The 17,164-nt window shown below is 42.6% G+C and overlaps 1 protein-coding gene across 2 annotated transcripts in view; it reads right to left on the bottom strand.

The window, feature by feature from the left end:
• The window catches only part of RFFL (ring finger and FYVE like domain containing E3 ubiquitin protein ligase), a 29,570-nt gene that overhangs the window by 8,767 nt on the left and 3,639 nt on the right, over positions 1-17,164 (bottom strand). Inside the window, exons 2-3 of one of the 2 annotated variants that reach the window (XM_058037475.1) lie at positions 17,003-17,086; positions 1,878-2,062 (exon numbers count right to left, since the gene is read on the bottom strand). In XM_058037475.1, coding sequence (XP_057893458.1) covers positions 1,878-2,057 — 180 coding nt within the window. In that variant the 5' untranslated portion in view covers positions 2,058-2,062; positions 17,003-17,086. Of the gene's footprint in view, positions 1-1,877; positions 2,063-7,641; positions 8,114-17,002; positions 17,087-17,164 lie in introns of those variants that run through there. The other variant, XM_058037476.1, reaches the window with a different exon arrangement.

Below are 17,164 nucleotides of genomic sequence, written 5' to 3'. Positions count from 1 at the left end.
TTCAGTAAAGGAAGATCTTCCTGCCTGTTTTCTAAACAATTGTTGCTCAAACTAAAAGCCAGTGAACCAGGCTGTTCCAAGGGATGTTTTCATTGCCCCAGGGAGCTCAGGGGTGAGCCTGGCAGCCCCTCCTCAGCACAGGGCTCCAGTCAGCCCCAGAGATCCCTGCTCAGGAGCTGGGCAGCAGGAAGGTGGGAGGAGGCTGGGGAGCCCCTTTGGAATACAGAATATAAACTCTGATTTCCCTGACAGCCTGCAGCAGGAGCAGCTGGACATGAGCACAGGTACAGACCCCCCAGGAAAAGGAGGAAGCTGCTGAGGGCAGGAATGTTTTCAACAGCTTTAGCAGATCCTCTACAATTTGTGCACCAGAGCATTCCCTCTCCTGAGTCAGAGAGCTCAGCTGGAGCCACTGATGGCTCTGAACCAGACACTGCTCTGAGGGCAGCTCACACAGAACAGGTATTTAGGAGATCCTGGGGCAAACAGGGCTGTGCTTGTGCTGCTGAGCTCACAGCTGCCTGAAGTGGTTTCATTTCACAATTATCTCCAGCCACTATTGGCAACCATGCCCAACAGCAAGTGCTGGGTCCAGGGTACCTCTCCACAAGGACTTGTGGCTGAATGAGGACAATGTCAAAGACAAAATTACAGAGTCACAGACAGGGAGGGCCCCACTGGAGCTGACCCAGCACCAGGAGCAGCCTCAGCTCACTCACACACCCCACAATTTATCACCAGAGTTTGATTCCTGAAGTAACTGCACTCCTCAGTGCAAAAATGCATCAACACCCTGCTGCTCTGGGAGCAGAAAGCAGCAGCTCTGCCAAGCCCCACCATTCCTCAGATGTGTGTCCTCATGCAGAAATAAAAAGTGCAAGGAAAACCAAGTTATGAACTTTCTCATATAATCTAAAAGGGCTGTGGCCAGAATTCACCATTATTTTTAAATTCTCACATCCTTAAGTTCAGTGACTATAGATCAGACACTTCTTAAGCCACAGAGTGTAGACACAGAACAATTTTCCTCACTGGAACATTTTCAAGCAGCATTAAAGGACCCACCATGACCAAATAATGCCTCAGGCAGGGTCTGCTGTCAAATTAAGTCTTGTGGTACCCATTATTTTGGCATTTATATGCCCACAAATCAAGTTTACAAGTAAGATAAAATTGATCTGGGTTTGGTCTGGGGCTAGTTTTGCTCAGCAGTTCTACACACACCCTCAAAAACTTCACTGGCTTTTAGTTTGAGCAACAATTGTTTAGAAAACAGGCAGGAAGATCTTCCTTTATTGAAAGCACAAACATTATAAAACTTCTTGCCCCAATAATTATTTTTAAAGGACATTAGTGCTTTTAAATAAGAAATTTAGTAACTTATGCTCAAGTTAATGCTTCTTTAAGTGATTATCAGCAGTTTGGCTTTCTCATTGAGGAAATCTGCTGAAGGATTTCCAGTCACATTTGTCACTCTAGGACACGAAATAAAACAACGTGGACACTGGACTGCCCAAGGTAAAAAAGAGGGAAAGTTTCATTCTGACTCCAACATTTATAGATTTCCAGAAGTGACAATGGATTGGAGCATGACAGTGCCACCTCTCCAATGACACTGGACAAACCAACAGCCCAATAAATTCCTCCTCCTACATAAAAGAATGCAAAACAATGAGTTATTTACAGAAAGTGTGTGAGAAAGTTCATTACAAGAATGTAAACATCAGAAGGCTTAGAAAAACTTAAACACATTAATTGTGACAGCATGACTGAAGACCCAGAGCCAAGGTGAGCTGTCTCCTCCCACATGGGATGTGCAGAGGATTTGTGTACCAAATGTGTGTCTGTAGGTGAATGAAGGCAGGCTGAGCACTCACCTTGCTGGAGGAGCTGTCAAAGTGCACCCCACAGGCTTTGCAGCTGTGCTCAGAGGCCGTGGGAGAGGGGAAGGAGCTGTAGCCAGGGTTGGAGTAGGCCTGGGCCCGGGCCGCCGGCGCCGGCTGCATCTCCTCGGGGGAGCCATCCACACAGAACCAGTTACAGCAGCTTGCCCACATAGTACCTGCCAGGAAAACACTGTCAGGGGCTGGGACACAGCCTGGCACCTGAGGGGACAGCAAAGCAGCAAGTGCAGGTCAGTGCCCAGCCCTGGTTCATTTTTAACAGCGTGTTTGTCAGTGTTGATCCTTCCTCTGCCGAGTGCACACAAAGCCCACACGCTCGGTCCAGCATGATGCAGCCTTGGTGAAAAGGGACAAATAAAGATCAAAAGAATTTTATTACTGCAACTTCATAGAGTTAAGAGACTACAAAGAAGATAAGATAAATTTTATATTCCACTTGGCTATATCAGATTCTGAGTTTGCTCTAACAGGCTGTTTCTGTTTCACATAAGCTGCAATACTTACCAGGATGCAATAATGCATCAGGAAAAGAACACAAAAGTTCAAATTATATAGCACAGAACAGTTAAATAAAATCAGCAGCAGTATGGCCATTCCTCAGCTTTATCCTAAAACCCTCTACAGATTTACAGCTACAAGTCTAAAAAGATAAAAGCAAGGACAAACAAGCCACTGCTTTCACACACTGCACTTCTAGGCTGAATTTACAGCATTACAAGGCTGAACCATCACACAGCAGCTCAATGCCAGTAATGCAAGAAAATCAAATACTGGCTTTGGTAACTTGCTTGGGAAAACAACTCCAGCTGAAACACAAAATCATTTGTTTATTTTTTTCAAGTCAAATTTTATATGTAAAATATACACACATACACACACACACACACTTACCAAAAATCCTAACACAGTCCCGTGCAAAATGCTCAGTTCCAAAGTCTTCTCAGACCACCTCTGCTGCAATATTCCAGAAATACACTGCTATAAACTTGCTTTTGGGAGTTTACAAAGAAATCTGAATTCATCTGGGCATTCAGTTTCTGGAGCACACACCATGTGTCATCACTTAGGGCTAAACTGAATACAAATTGCCTCCTCTGCATTTCTGCTCTCACATGGGAGTTCCTGAACTGTTTCTTTTATGTCTTAAAAATCAGCTCCCTCACTGATAGTGCTCAGCAACTGCTTGATTTTATAAACTCCTGGAAGTAAAACATCTCTCAGCTGCACAGCAAATTCATTGCTTGTTACTCAGTAAGTATTGTCACTGTGAAACTCCAGATTCCCAGGGGAATGGGGCTGGGAAGGGAATCCTAAAGGTTATTGGGTGTAATAATTCTTTTTTTAAGCTGTGCTGAAACTTTGGGGCAGATGTACTTGAACTGGGGAAGCTTTTGCACTCTGGTGCTGTTCCAGTATGTGTTGCTTTAGTGGCATCTTTGATCCTTTCAGAACCTGGCTGAATTTGGCTGCTCAGAGTCCCTGCTGTCCTGCAGAGATGCTTTTCAAAGCCCACAGTGTGAGCTGAGCCAGGAGCCCTCCCTGCAGGCTCAGCACATTGCAGAGTTTAAATCCAAACCTACACATTCACACCATGGATTCGTGGTGGGGCTGATGGCTCATTGCTGCACTGGAAATGACACCAGGTCTCAATAAATCGTGTGGATTGCTCTTAGGCTGGCAAGGAGATCCCAATAAATACACAGAGGAAAGCACTGCACCAACAGAAATAATCTATCATTCATCTCTATTAGCTTTGCCCTGCAATCAAACACACACTTCAGATGGCACAGATAAGAGAAACAATTCTTTTTTTTCTCTCTGCATGTTAATTTCCAGCTCTCTGTCCCACTCAGTTAACAGAGCCTTTCTTTTGCAAAAATACAGAATTTCTACTTGAAATCACGTTCTTTGGGAGGTTTAATTTGTTCTGAGGAATCACAAATCTAAACAACATGAAAGCTGCACAGTCCAACAAGCATTCACAGCCTCCAGAGCAGTGGAAAACTGCATCCAGAGTTTCAGCTCCCTTCCTGTTTCAAGGACCCCTGCAAGCTGAAGGCCACCCACGATAACAGAATACACAAATGCTACTGCCTGCCCCCAAAAACTTTGTTTTCCTAGAAAAAGACAGCCTACTAATTCACTCTGGAACATTGCAACATGTCAAACATTGAGAAGAAAAACACAAGGCAGTGCACAAACTGGGATAAAACAAGACAGAGCTCAGCATTCAGCTGGGGTTGTAGCTCTGTGATTGCCAGGAATGAAAAGGCCAACAAAAAGCTCAGATGTTGCTTTAGAAGAACCTTAATCCTGCTCAACTGCAAAAGCATAAAGGGAAATGCTCATGAACAAACAACTGAACAACCAGGACTGCCCTATGATCCACAACATTTTTCCAAAGGTATAAAAAGGAGCACAGATGTAAAACACCTCTGCAGCAGCAAGAAATACAGGTAAGGTTCAGCAGCTGATTTTCCATTGTTCTGGACAGGATCAGCTTTAGAGCCAAGGAAATGAGCACTGCCACTGACAGAGAACTCCAAATTACAAGCAGAATGCCTCAGTGGAATTTCAGGCTGATAATTTCCTTAATAACTCTTACAATGTTTGTTACAGAAAAAATTATTCCCTTACTTATTCTCTTACCCATCTGGAGGTACGTGGTCAGCACAGCCCAGGAACTGCTCATTTCCTGGATGGATGGATGGATGGATGGATGGATGGATGGATGGATGGATGGATGGATGGATGGATGGATGGATGGATGGATGGTGCAGATGTGGCAGTCTGAAGGTCAGAATCAGAGAGTCCTGCCCTGTCTAAATCCTGTCAATTCCCTGCAAAGGAGCTGCTGTTCTGCACCCAAGGAGCTCCACAGCTACACCAAAGTGACAAATTAATGCCCAGATAAAAGAACACCCAGTGGAAAGAGCTACTTGTGTGTTGTGCTTCAGGGTTAGGAAAATACTTCCAGTAACTTGGCTAATAACAGTGTGACAGCTTGGAAAACTTAATGACAGCATGGATTTCAGGAACATCTTGAATAAAAGATGTGGACTTACTGGCATAGCTGACATTACAGGCACTGCTGATAGCAGCATTATCCTTGGACAAGGTGCCTGCACTGCCTCATGGAGCCACAGAAACAACTGCTTGAGCTGGGTTTGGCAAACTGGAAGTTCCATGGCAGGGGCCCAACAGTGACTGCTGGCAGCCAAAAACCACCTGCCCTAAATGCTGAGTGCACGTTGTGCTTGGAGCATCTGCCAGGGCAAAGGGAGAGGGAGTTTCACCAAGGGTGGAGACACCAGATCAAACAGTCTGTGCTGGACCTGCAAACACACCCACCCACGTGGCAGTCAGCACCCTGGGAAGGGGCTGTTTCATCTTCTCTCTTCAGTTGCTTTAAGGAAAGCCAGAAGAAATCCAGTAAATGGCAGGGAGGTGCTTCCCATGGACAAAGTGGTGCCAGCACTCCACCGTGCTCTGCTGGACTGCTTTTGTTGATTTGATTATTTATTTTTTATATATGCCACAACTCTCTTGACTGGATTTAAACAGGAAAGTGAAATTCATTTCATCACCAGTTCATTAACATGTTCTACACCATGCCAAGAGGTCTGAATTAATTTAATTCTGAAGGAAATAGCAGTGATGTCAAAGTTTCCCTCCCATACATAGTTGAAGACAGAATTCATAATGCAGCCCTGGATTCTTATACTTCCCATCTTCATTTAAAAAAGTGTTTGAACTCAGGTTCTCACTCCATATGCAATATCACCGCCCTAACCTTGCTAGCTGGAGTATCAGGGATCACAGCCTCCACACAGGAGTTATTACACAATTATGACACATTATTATGCATGTGTAAGAAATGGATTTCATCAAAGGCTGGGCTGTGGCTGCAGAGGGAAACTGTGGTTTATGTTTGAATATAAAATCTGCCTTTATTTTCCTAAGGGTACAAACAACAAGGGACTAGAGCAAGCCAAGGAACATCTCAGAATCAATGAGCTTCCAGCTCTGTATAATAAAGCTCTCAAGGACTGGGCCTGGCTCCTTGTCGTGACTGCTCAGGAATTCAGCAGCTGGAATGCAGCAGCACCAAGGAGACATTTCCATCAAGGGATCAAAAGCAACTGAGCTCCCAGGAGCAGCTGGTTCCACTCCCACACAAGAAGAAACCACAGCAGCAAGTAGTTCTGCTCCTGAGAGGCCTTTAACCACTGGAACAGCAGGGCTGATGACCCCTGAGGCTGCTGCAGATGGAGCTGGGTGCCAAAAAGGAAGGGAGATGCAAGAGAGCAGCTCTGGCAGGGCCAGCAGCCCCACAGCTGCCTCACACCTCCCCTGCTCACCCCAATGAGCTCCCTGAACCACCCAGCTCCTCTCTGCCCTCACCCATGGACAGACATCCTCCTTTCCTCCCCATCCAGAACCTTCTGCAGCCTTCAGGACCTGCAGTGAGCAGCTGCAGATGCTCCACACCAACACAGACTCTGTGTCCTTGTCATGCCAGGGGCCCCATGAAAATATATTCTCCCTGGTGTCTGCTGTGAGATGTGACCAGGAGTAGAGCAAAGCAGGCTTCAACTTAGGAATAAAGGCAAAAAAAAAAAACTTCATTAACCTACAACTATAGAAAAAAAATACATAGAACTCAGAATGAAAACCTCCCAAAAAACTCCCTTCCTTTTCAAACCAGAACACTCCTCCACAACACCAGTGAGACAACTTTCAACACCACACACCAACCTGGGATAATGCTGAGCACAAATTCATTTGTTCCTGCTACTTCTAGTAGCTTGCAGATCAAGGAAATTGTTCAGGAGGCCAGAAATGGCAGTGTGGCTTTAAAACACGAATGTATTGATAGGTCTCTTTTAAAATTACTATTTTTGTTATTAATCCCTGCAAAATGGATCAGATCTCATTTTGATGAATGCTGTTTGACATGGCTGAAGTATTTAATGAGTTAACCACCTTGGCCCCATTAATAGTGTTGCACAATTGCTCATTGTTACAATTTACTACTTTTTTTATTTCAACAAACCTGCACTGATAAGAAATGCCTTGCTAAAATTAGTTTCACTAATGACCTACCACTTCCAAACTGAATTCATAGTAAGGTCAAAAAAAAAACAGTATTTGCTTGATAACAGAGCTATAGAATAATCTGCTCAAATGCCACTTATGCACAAAGCATTATTTTTATCAGCCTTTGTTCCAGGCACAGACCTGAATTATGATAAGTGGGAGCAGCCATATGTTGGGAGAGCTGGAAAAGTCAGCAAATGAGGCACTTGCAGAGGGGACAAGGGAAGGAAGCAGGCTGCCAGTCTGAGCATGACATTTGCAGACGTGGTGTCTCAACCAGTACAGAGCAGGAGAAAAGGAAGAGATGGAACACAAATCTGTCATAAGGAATGTACCTCTAATTTACTGTATAAAATAACTGGACTGAAACTGTCAGATTTTTATGTAGGGATGGGAAAACATGTTTATGAGTAAAGGTACTACTTCACCTGCCCAAGGTGACAGCATGCACACCTTGAAAAAATGAGTAAATAAATACCAGCACTGGATCACAGCTAAGGTGGGGGAGACACAAGAAATTGTGTCATGGAAGGAGGAAACACTTTTCCATTTTGTGCTGTGCCTTCCAAAAGCCTGGAGACATTTCCCATCTATAATCATCTAAATATGCAACAAAGACAAATATTTAATTGCTCACCAGTCTGATCAGCAACTGTGATGTCAGTTTAGAACTCTTCAGGTGGGACCTTGGTCAGCTACAAAGGCAGAGAGCTCAGGTCAGTCCGCACAGAACAGGGAGTCCAGGATTTCTGTGTCCCTTTGGCTGTGATCCTGGGCACCCAGGAGTGCACATCAGGGGGTGCCCTTGAACAGCACCCACACCCTCATGTCCAGAGGCTGCCCAGAGCAGGCTGGCACTGGCACCCCATTCCAGACGCTGCTACACCTTCCCCACGCAGTCCCTGGCTGGAATTGGAGGCACAGCCCATGCCCAGCAGCAACAATCCATCTTCAGCCCCTCCTCACCACAGCTGCACCTGTGCTCTGCACCCTGGAGATGCCTCCCAAAGCCTCCTGTGTGTGTGGGCTCAGCAGATCCCCAGCGTGGCACAGCTGGATCGCTGTGCCCAGGGGAAGGGACCTGGCCACGCACCAGCATTTCAATGAAGGAAGTGACATCCATTGAGCAGAGAGTAAACAGGGCAGCCTGCTGGGGCAGGGTGCAAGGCAGAGCAGGAAAAAGCTGGAATGGGGCCACACAGCTCTGCTGAAACGCCTTCAGCTGCTGCTGAGCCCAGAGAAGCACCAAAAATCACCTCCCACTTGCGTGGCACAGAGGAAAGCATGGTGCACACAAAGCCCCTTTTATGCTGCTCTAACCTGGTTTACATTTGCCAGGTAAGCCCTTGGAAAATTGGCTTAGCTTAGAGGAAAATTATGAGTTCTTATTACAAAAATCCAGCAGGTATTCCAAGAGCATTTTGCAGCTGTAGCAGAGCTTATCAGTACTGCCAGCAACAGCTGAGGATGTTCAGGAGGTTTACACACAGATCTCCACCTGGAATCCCACCAGCACTGTTACAAGCACAAAGATCTCAGCTTCAAGCACCTCTTTGTAAGTAGAGAGCTGCAATTCCCATTTGAAATGGAGAAAGTGGTTTTAGAAAGCTGTGGGATTTATAGAGCATTGAGAGAAAGCTAATTCCAAAACAGACACCTTCTCACTTGAGTCCCAGCTTTGCACCTGGAATTGCAAACTCAACTCTCACCCACTTTCCCTCTCCTCTGTAGCACAACACCAAATTTCCCCATTTTAACATGATAAGCTTGCAAATCCTGTTTTGTAAGGAACTGGATACCTGGGTGAGTATTATTTTAATATAAACTGTTTATTTTGACCCAAAGTTTCATTTTATATATTGAAAAATATTTAGATAAAAAGTTCTTTTTGCTATTAACTGCAATTAGGTCTTGAGACATCTGCCAAGATGCAAAGCCAATTGCCTTTTTCTTTTGCAAGTCAGTGACATTCTCCCAGCAAGTTAACAGAAACCAAAACAAAGTCATTAATTAAATCATTGTGGATTTCTAAAAATAATAATTTAGAAAATTTTTTTTTTACCCAGTCTACCTCAACTCCTTTAATCCATACCTGTTCCCAAGGGACATGCTGTGACCTTGGGCTTATCTCCCTTCCACTCTCCCTTTTGCTGAACAACAATTCCAAAAGCTGCTGTGCTCTTTCCCACTGGTTTGATATTCATCAGCAAGGCTGAATTAAGTCGGTTGTAATTATAGCATGACCCAAGTGAGGAGGAGAAGAAAGGACACTGGAGAAGCAAGATTCCAGAGTGCTGTTTTATCACCATTCCCAGCATCCTGCATGGCTGGATGTGGCTCTATCCTCAGTCTCACACCCAAAAGTGTCACTGAAAGTGGAAGCTCTCCACCAAAATGTCAGCAAGGAGCAGTCCAGGAATCCTGGACTATCCCCTCTCAACTCAACCAGGGCTTTTCACATGGAGAAAAAGCTCCATGCTGGATTTTTCTCTCTGTTCATTCCTATCCTCACAGGTTTTCCTTGATTCAGCTGCATGGGTCACTGCTAAAACTGTAATTCCAATAGACAGCAATGAATTCTCAATGAAAACCTGAACATTTCAATAACTGTGCAGCTTCCCTGACCAGCCCCACTCCAGGAAGGGTCCATCCCATCCAGATGTCATCTCAAAACCCACCTCAACCACTCTTCCATGACAGCTGGGGAGGTTTCCTGGACCTGTGCCTACCTGCAAGTCACAAAGAGGCTCCAAAGGCACAGCAGGAGCTTTTCAGGGAGTCTTCCTCCTCCTCCTCCTCACACACCACAAATACCTCCCTCTCTCAGCACATTTTACAATGCCCAGAATAGAAACTTGCTGAAAATAAGTTTCTGCTGTGCTGCAAAAACACTGCTGTGGACCCAGTGACTTCAGTGTTTGGGTATTGCAAACAAACAGGAGCAGATCCACAGCTGAACCAGGGAGCAGCCTGGAATCCCCTCTGCTGGAGGGTGATTTCACATGGGAGAAGGTAACCACTGGCAGATGGTTTGATGATACCCTTCTCCTAAATGGGGGAATTCAGGGAGCTGGAGAAAAAAGGGGAGGGGAAAGGATAGAAATGTGTATTTTCATCATATCTCAAGTTCCCTATTTCAGGTAAAAAGAGATCAAGCTATTCCCACTGGAATCCCTGGCACAATTACATTTTGTTTCATTATGACAACTGCATAAATTACATATTCACCAACAGTTCAGCTCTGGAATGAAGCACAAGGATATGGGGGAGTTTGAAAGGAGAAGAGAGAGGTGCATTATTTTAGATACAGCTCCTCAAATTTGGGGTTGGACAAGACTAGCCAGAATTACAGTAAATTTCCCTGAAACTGGGATTACAATTGGCCCTAAAGCTCCACAGACTCTGGGCTATCACTGTGTCTCAGGCACCCAAAATTCAGAGTGTTTGCTGATAAATTACAACACCAGTTGGAAATCCTGGAAATTACTTGTCATGCCAAGCTATGGGTTTATTTTTAACCAGCAAACTTCTAAATTTCACCCCTCCAAAATCAAAATATAGTGTCCAAACTCCTCACATGCCAAACCTACTCTTCTCCTCACCTTATTCCAGACTCCTAATTCAAATCTTTTGTACATTCTGGTAGAAAATGAACCAAAACCCCATGGAATTTATACAAGTGGAAAAGTGTACGTGCAGTAGGAGTGGATGCACCACAGCTCTGTGCAGACTGGCAGGCAACCTCTAACCTATTTAACTGGAGCCTGAAAAAAGATAATTTTTATTTGGCTGGACTGAAACAGATCTGGATGTATATAACTGAGGCACACCATAACAAGTACAAACACTGCAGACTCATTTCATAGCTATGCCCATTCCAAATTAATCTGAATTCAAATCCAAACTAGGTGCTGAAATAGAAGAAAATGCAGCTGCAGATCTTCTCCTCCAGCACACACGTACACAGAGCAGCTCACACGTCACATCTGACACACATTGTGGGAAGTTCTGCCCTCCCAGGCTGCAGAAATACTTAGAAATTAGTCAGCAGTTAAAAAAAGGTCCAGGATGTTGAGTACAAACCTGAGGACTGGTTTTGTTCCTGAGATAAAAGACAGCACAATAAAAAAGTGAGTTTGTTTATGGTTTAGTCACCTTATCTGTGGACAAGGGAAAACACCCCACTCTCATGTGAAGGAAGTTAATACAGGTGGAACTTTGAGAGGGACTTTGAAGTTGTACTCTTAAAGCATTTCCATAAATATTATTCCTGTGCCAATCTCCATTTAGCATGGAAGCATTTGAAATTCAGAATTGCTTGCATGCAGCCCAGGAGAAGAGCTTGAAAACTGAGGGGAAGTTCAAACCTCAGCACCCAGTGTGTGCCAGCAGGACAAACACGAACTCTCTCCAGCACTCATGGGACAGATGCTGTGGAAAAGTCCATTTCCAGCCATCTGCAGGGTTTGTTTCTAGGGCTGGAAGGTTCTACATGGGTTCCTTCACCACCATCCTTTGTTTGACTGCTGTGCATCTCTCCCTCCAGCCTCAATCTCTGCAGAACATTAAGGACTGAGAAATGCAAAACAAAGCAGCCTGAAATCTGGCCTTTATTCAAACAGAAACATGAACAAACCCAACAGCCATCTGGTCCCATGGTTGCTGAGTTGAGGGGGCACATCCTGAGGAGATTCTGCAAGAGCTCACAAACCATTCAGTAAATATTTGTCTCTGGGAACTGAAGCCATAATCCAAAAAAAGGCAGTTCTCCTTTATTGCCACATCTCTATGCATCAGTTATAGCAGAACATTTAAGTTATTTAATCCTTTTTAAAGCCTTTTAATCAGCTGTGTGCAGCACCAAGGGAGGCAGGAGGGGCATCCTGGGATGGCAGAGGTCACCCAAACCCACCCAACTCATGGGGTCAAACAGAAAGTGCTGAACGTGGAACCCCAGTGGGACCCAACCCAGAGGACAGAATTTCACAGAAATCTGAGGGCACAGCAGGAAAGGAAAGTTCCAGCCTGGAATCTCCTGGATTCCCCACCTGTGGCACACAGGAGACATTTCCCATATATGGCCCAAGGCAGCAGGGTCACATTTCAGAGCAGGCTTCTGGCAAGGCCAGACATTCAGACATGGTGAGTCAGTGCTCCAGAGATCACTGGAGTTTAGAAACCAATAAATCTACTCAGTTTTGGTTGGGTTTTTAAATTCACCTTCTATTGGGGTTTTTTCTTCAACCTTTGCAGCACACAGGCACCATCACATTTTCATTTTGCTTCTTTGTAATTGGCAGGAGCATTTCTTTCCATTCTGGGAGTTTTTTGCTTTGTAAAATGACAGACAAGATTTTCATATTAGACTAAATCCTGGGGCATGGAGAATAAAACCAGACCAACTATCATGGAGCATGGGAACATATTAAGTACTTTCACACAGCCCTCTAACAACACAGAATACTTGTTTTTTAAATAAAACCTCAAAATATCTTCATTTCTGCCCTCAGATCCCAAACAAACAACAATTTATCTGACATTTCAGCACAGCCAGACAGGATTGCTGCCAGTAAGAAGTTCCCTATGACACAATCTTTTCCACCACTGACCTGATAACATCAGCATGACCTTTCTTCTCTTTTAAACTCTACTTTCCTCAGTTCAATAGTTCAGCAGAAACTGACCTATTTTTGATTAGACAAACAAAATGAGATACCACACATTCCTATTTAAAAAAAAATTAAAATCCAAATTTCAGAAAATATCATTGGGTAGTTATTTTCAGATTAGTAATGAAATAAATAATGTGGGACAATTCAGGGTGAGGATTTTTAGTTTCAGTTTGCAGCTCTGTGAGTCTGAGCCACTTCAGTTCTCTGTGCTTGAGTTTTCCATAAGCAAAATACAGATAATAAATTCCCATCAGGGAATGGAATCAATATTTCATTTCTTTAAAGTAGTACTGTATTCATAATGGAATTAAATACTTTCAGAGAACTGCAGAGCTCATAGAAGTGAGGCACTTAAGGGAAGAAATGTGAGTGAAAAACCACCTTGCAATTCTGCAGAGCATCCTAACAATTTTACAACACAGAATATTAAAAAAAAAAAAAACAAAAAAAAAACAAACAGGATAAAACAAGATGATTTTGAGCCAAATTCATGTTTGACACAAGTGCAAAAGACAATGCAAGTCTTGTTCATTTCTTCTGGCTTTTTCTTTTTTTTGTTTGGTTGTTTGAACTCTTTCCCAGTTCACAATGAAAATTATGGCCAACATGCAGAATAAAGAAGCTTGGTTTTACTTAAAGGGGAATTTGAACTTAAAAATAAAAGTTTTACTGACAAATGTGGGCTTTTAAAACAACACTACAAAACAAAAAAGACAAATATTCTTCAGAATTAAGAAAAGGTGTGAAGGAGGCAGCATGCTGTCAAACTGCTGGCCAGGAAAACATCAAGGATTTTAAATCTCAAATCTTTTGTACATGTTGTAAAAAAAGCCTTTTCTTTAGAAGGTTTTGTCAATACATTTAGATTGTTTTGTCCAATATCAAGGATTAAGGCTGATTAAGTGGACAGTAACAGTTTATACAATTTTCTTCACATTTTCCTTCATTAGGGGAATTTTTAGGAAATACCACCATGAATTAGATTTAATGTCAAGCCTGCATCTCTCATTCCTGCCAGAGCACTGAAAGCTTTAGGTGATGTTATTAAGAGCCACATGCAGAAGTAAAAAAGCAAGCTCAGGCCTCCAGAACAATGTTTTACCAAGTGAGTGTGGCTCTGGGCAGAGCAGCACTGAGGGAGACAGGACTCATTCCAAGAATGATCATCTTACTTCCCTCAGACAAAGTGAAGCCTTTCATGGCCCAGCCTGGGCTCTGCCCTACATTCTGCTGCATGAAAAGGCTTCATTATTTGCACTTGAACACATTGTTTGAAAACCTGATAGAAATGGCCTTTACCACAGCAAGAGCTGAACAAACTGAAATCGTGCAATGCTAAGGGTTCCAAGGGATAAAAATGGAAAAACTGCATTAAATGTGTTGTGTGTTCTCTCTAAAACACACACAGCTGAAAGCCTGAAATAGGTTTTCACCCATGGCACAGTTCAGAGATGGTATCAGGGTGATCAGATAAGGTTATTTGCAGATTTGAGGTGCCTCTGAAGGCAGATAAAAAGAAATGCTGCAAGGGTTTTGTTCCTAAGTGTGTTATTTTGCCATACACAAGCAGTCATTTGCAGGTGCTTTGAATTCCAGCTGCACACCTTGTAGGCATCCCACGTTACCCCTGAAGCCTGGCAGTGAGCTGAACAACATATTTCAGTTCTTTCCAGGAATTCCTTCACTCAGAATGAATTCCTGAGGTATTTCCATTGCAAAAATCTGTCTGTGATCTCTATTCAGGTCAAAGGAGCAAGTAAAAAATAGTATAAATAACAGCAGGAATAGAAAAGCAGTTTGCCAAAAAGGACACTGATGGTTTGGGCTTTATTTTTATTAAATTCATGTTTCTCTTCTGCATTAGAGACAAAATTTTGCTCCTCCTACCCCAGAGCCCTCTGCACAAGAAGATGCACAGTGAGAGATCAGGTCTGGCTGAGCTGACAAGGAATTCCATGATCCCCTGCCACAACTTTTCAGCTTTTCCATCTCTGAGACACCAGGCATGGATTGTGCAATCTCAGCCTCTGCCTGACTGGCAGGAACCTGGCCCTGAGCTCCAAGAGCCTGCAACAGCCTCTACATAAAAACCAGCTGAGATTTCTGCTCTTTGCATTACACAGTCACAGGAGACTTGGAAATCTACATTTTACTTGGAATCTGAAAAATAAACAGTTTCCAAACTCTCCTGCAATGCTTGTGCAAGGGCCTCAGGACAGGCAGGGATCTGGCCAGCTGTGCCAGCAGCCACAGAAGCTGCATTTTAGAGCTCTCCCTTCTCTGGAACAATTGGAACTTTCTCCAGGCTGCAGTCTGCACACAGAGCTCAGTGTTTCCCTGCAAGCACACAACAGCTCCATTATTGTTTAACTACCAAAAACCAGCTCCAACAATCTATCAAGCTTGACATTCTATCCATCTCTGCTGCTAGACCAGACTGCTGGGCATATATATAGGAAGAGGTTCATGGATTCAGTAAGAAAAAAGTTATTTTGTTAATCTAAACAGAGATTTCCCTTCTTTTAACCATTTATTTATAATTTTAAAAACCATTCAGGAACAGAGGCCTGTTTTTCTCCAGATTATCAAATTCAAGTGTCTATAAAGAAATCTATTTCAGCAGATTAATAAAACTCCTTTTTAAGATAGATATAAAACAAATCCAAAGGCAATCCCACAGAGGAGGAGTTGCTCACTGCCTCAGAGCTGCAGCACCAGGTGTGGTCCCATCCTGGCCATGATTATTTTATATTATAAATATATTATTTATTATATGCATATATGTATGTGTATATATATATATATATATATATATATATATATATATATATATATATATATGTGTGTGTGTGTATATATGTGTATATATATATATATATAAAATGTGTATATATATAAAATATATATTATATAATATCTATTGTATATATTATATATACTATATATATACTATATATATGTATGTGTATGTGTATATATATGTATATATGTGTATATATATATAAAATGCGTATATATATAAAATATATATTATATAATTTATATTATATAACATATTATATATATTATATATACTATATATACTATATATTATATAATATATAATGCATATTATATATTATATATAAAATATATAATATATATTATATATATTATATAATATATTTTATATATATTATATAGGGGTTTTTTGTTTTTTTTGTTTTGGTTTTTTGGTTTTGGTTTTTTTTTTTTTATTATACACCAGCAGAGCATGAAGCTGCTGCTTATGCCCCTCCATGCCCAGGGACAGCAGAGCTGGGCAGCTTTCCAAGTAGAAAAGCAGCTTTCCATGGCCCAGGCAAAGTCCTGGGAGGCACCAACACTTCCATGGAAGCCAAGCTATTAATGCATGATGCAACCCCATGGAGGATGGCCTCAAACACAGGAATTGCTCCTCTCAGTGATGCCAGCAGGCCAAGTCTCTGGGGGAAGGACATCTGGCAGCCATTTTGCTCTGAGCAAGGTATTTTGACATCAACAAAAAGTCTGGAATTCTGTGGGATGCAGTTCCTGACTCATTTGGGCAAAAGCCAAAGCAATAAAAACTCAAGTGGTGTGGATTCAGTGATGCCACTTTTGACACTGCAATTTGAAGTCACCCATGTGTATATCTAGAATATACCATGCCCAAAGGAACCATCCTTCTTGCAGCAGAGGTTACCACGCAACAAGCTGCTCCCAAAAGAGAGTATTTTAAATTTAAATTACATTTAATGAGTTTCAAATCTCATTTAACATCAGGCTAAACTAAAAGATTCAAAGCATATGCTCCTTAAGCATATCCTTATAAGCACATCTCACAACCTTCTGAATATAAATAAAAAGGTGGCAGCATTAAAAAAAGCTGATGTTTAATGAATATTTTAATCTCCACCAAAATAAAATGTGGACATTCCTATTCTAAGACTATTTGGCAGAGGAGCCCAAGGGCATTAGAGAAAGAAGCCTGGTTAATATTTTTGAGTAAACTGAAAACCTCAAGACCAATTAAAGTGAAGAAGTTGTAGATTTTACAGGCACTGAGAAGAATTAACAGCATCTCAGAACAACAATTCTTTCCAAAGAAAGTCCCTTATGGGAGCAGAAATGGAACAAGCTTTTCAAAAAGGCCCTTTCAGAGGTTAGAATGAGCCATCTCACTTCTGAGGAAACCAGCTGAGAAAGAAGGAAAAACCTAATACAAAACCTGAATTCTTGGATTTGACTGTCATACTCTTGGTTTCTTAAAGAAGAGGGTAATTTTTCAACCTTGAACACCAAATAATCAACTTTAGAGGCACCTACCAGCAGGGGCTTAGAAACCTTTGCATGCAGGTGAGTCCTGGTCCTGACATCAGCCCAGCAGTGACACGATTGGATTGTCCCCACCTGTGAAACAGAGATTGCACTCACTCACTGACCCCTGCTCGGGGAAGTTCACACTCCCAACCCTGGGTTTGGCAAGGA

The sequence above is a fragment of the Melospiza georgiana genome, chromosome 19 (genome assembly GCF_028018845.1).
Source record: "Melospiza georgiana isolate bMelGeo1 chromosome 19, bMelGeo1.pri, whole genome shotgun sequence".
Taxonomy (NCBI): domain Eukaryota; kingdom Metazoa; phylum Chordata; class Aves; order Passeriformes; family Passerellidae; genus Melospiza; species Melospiza georgiana.
Note: the sequence above shows the minus strand (reverse complement) of the source record. Positions and strands in the feature narration are given on the sequence as shown.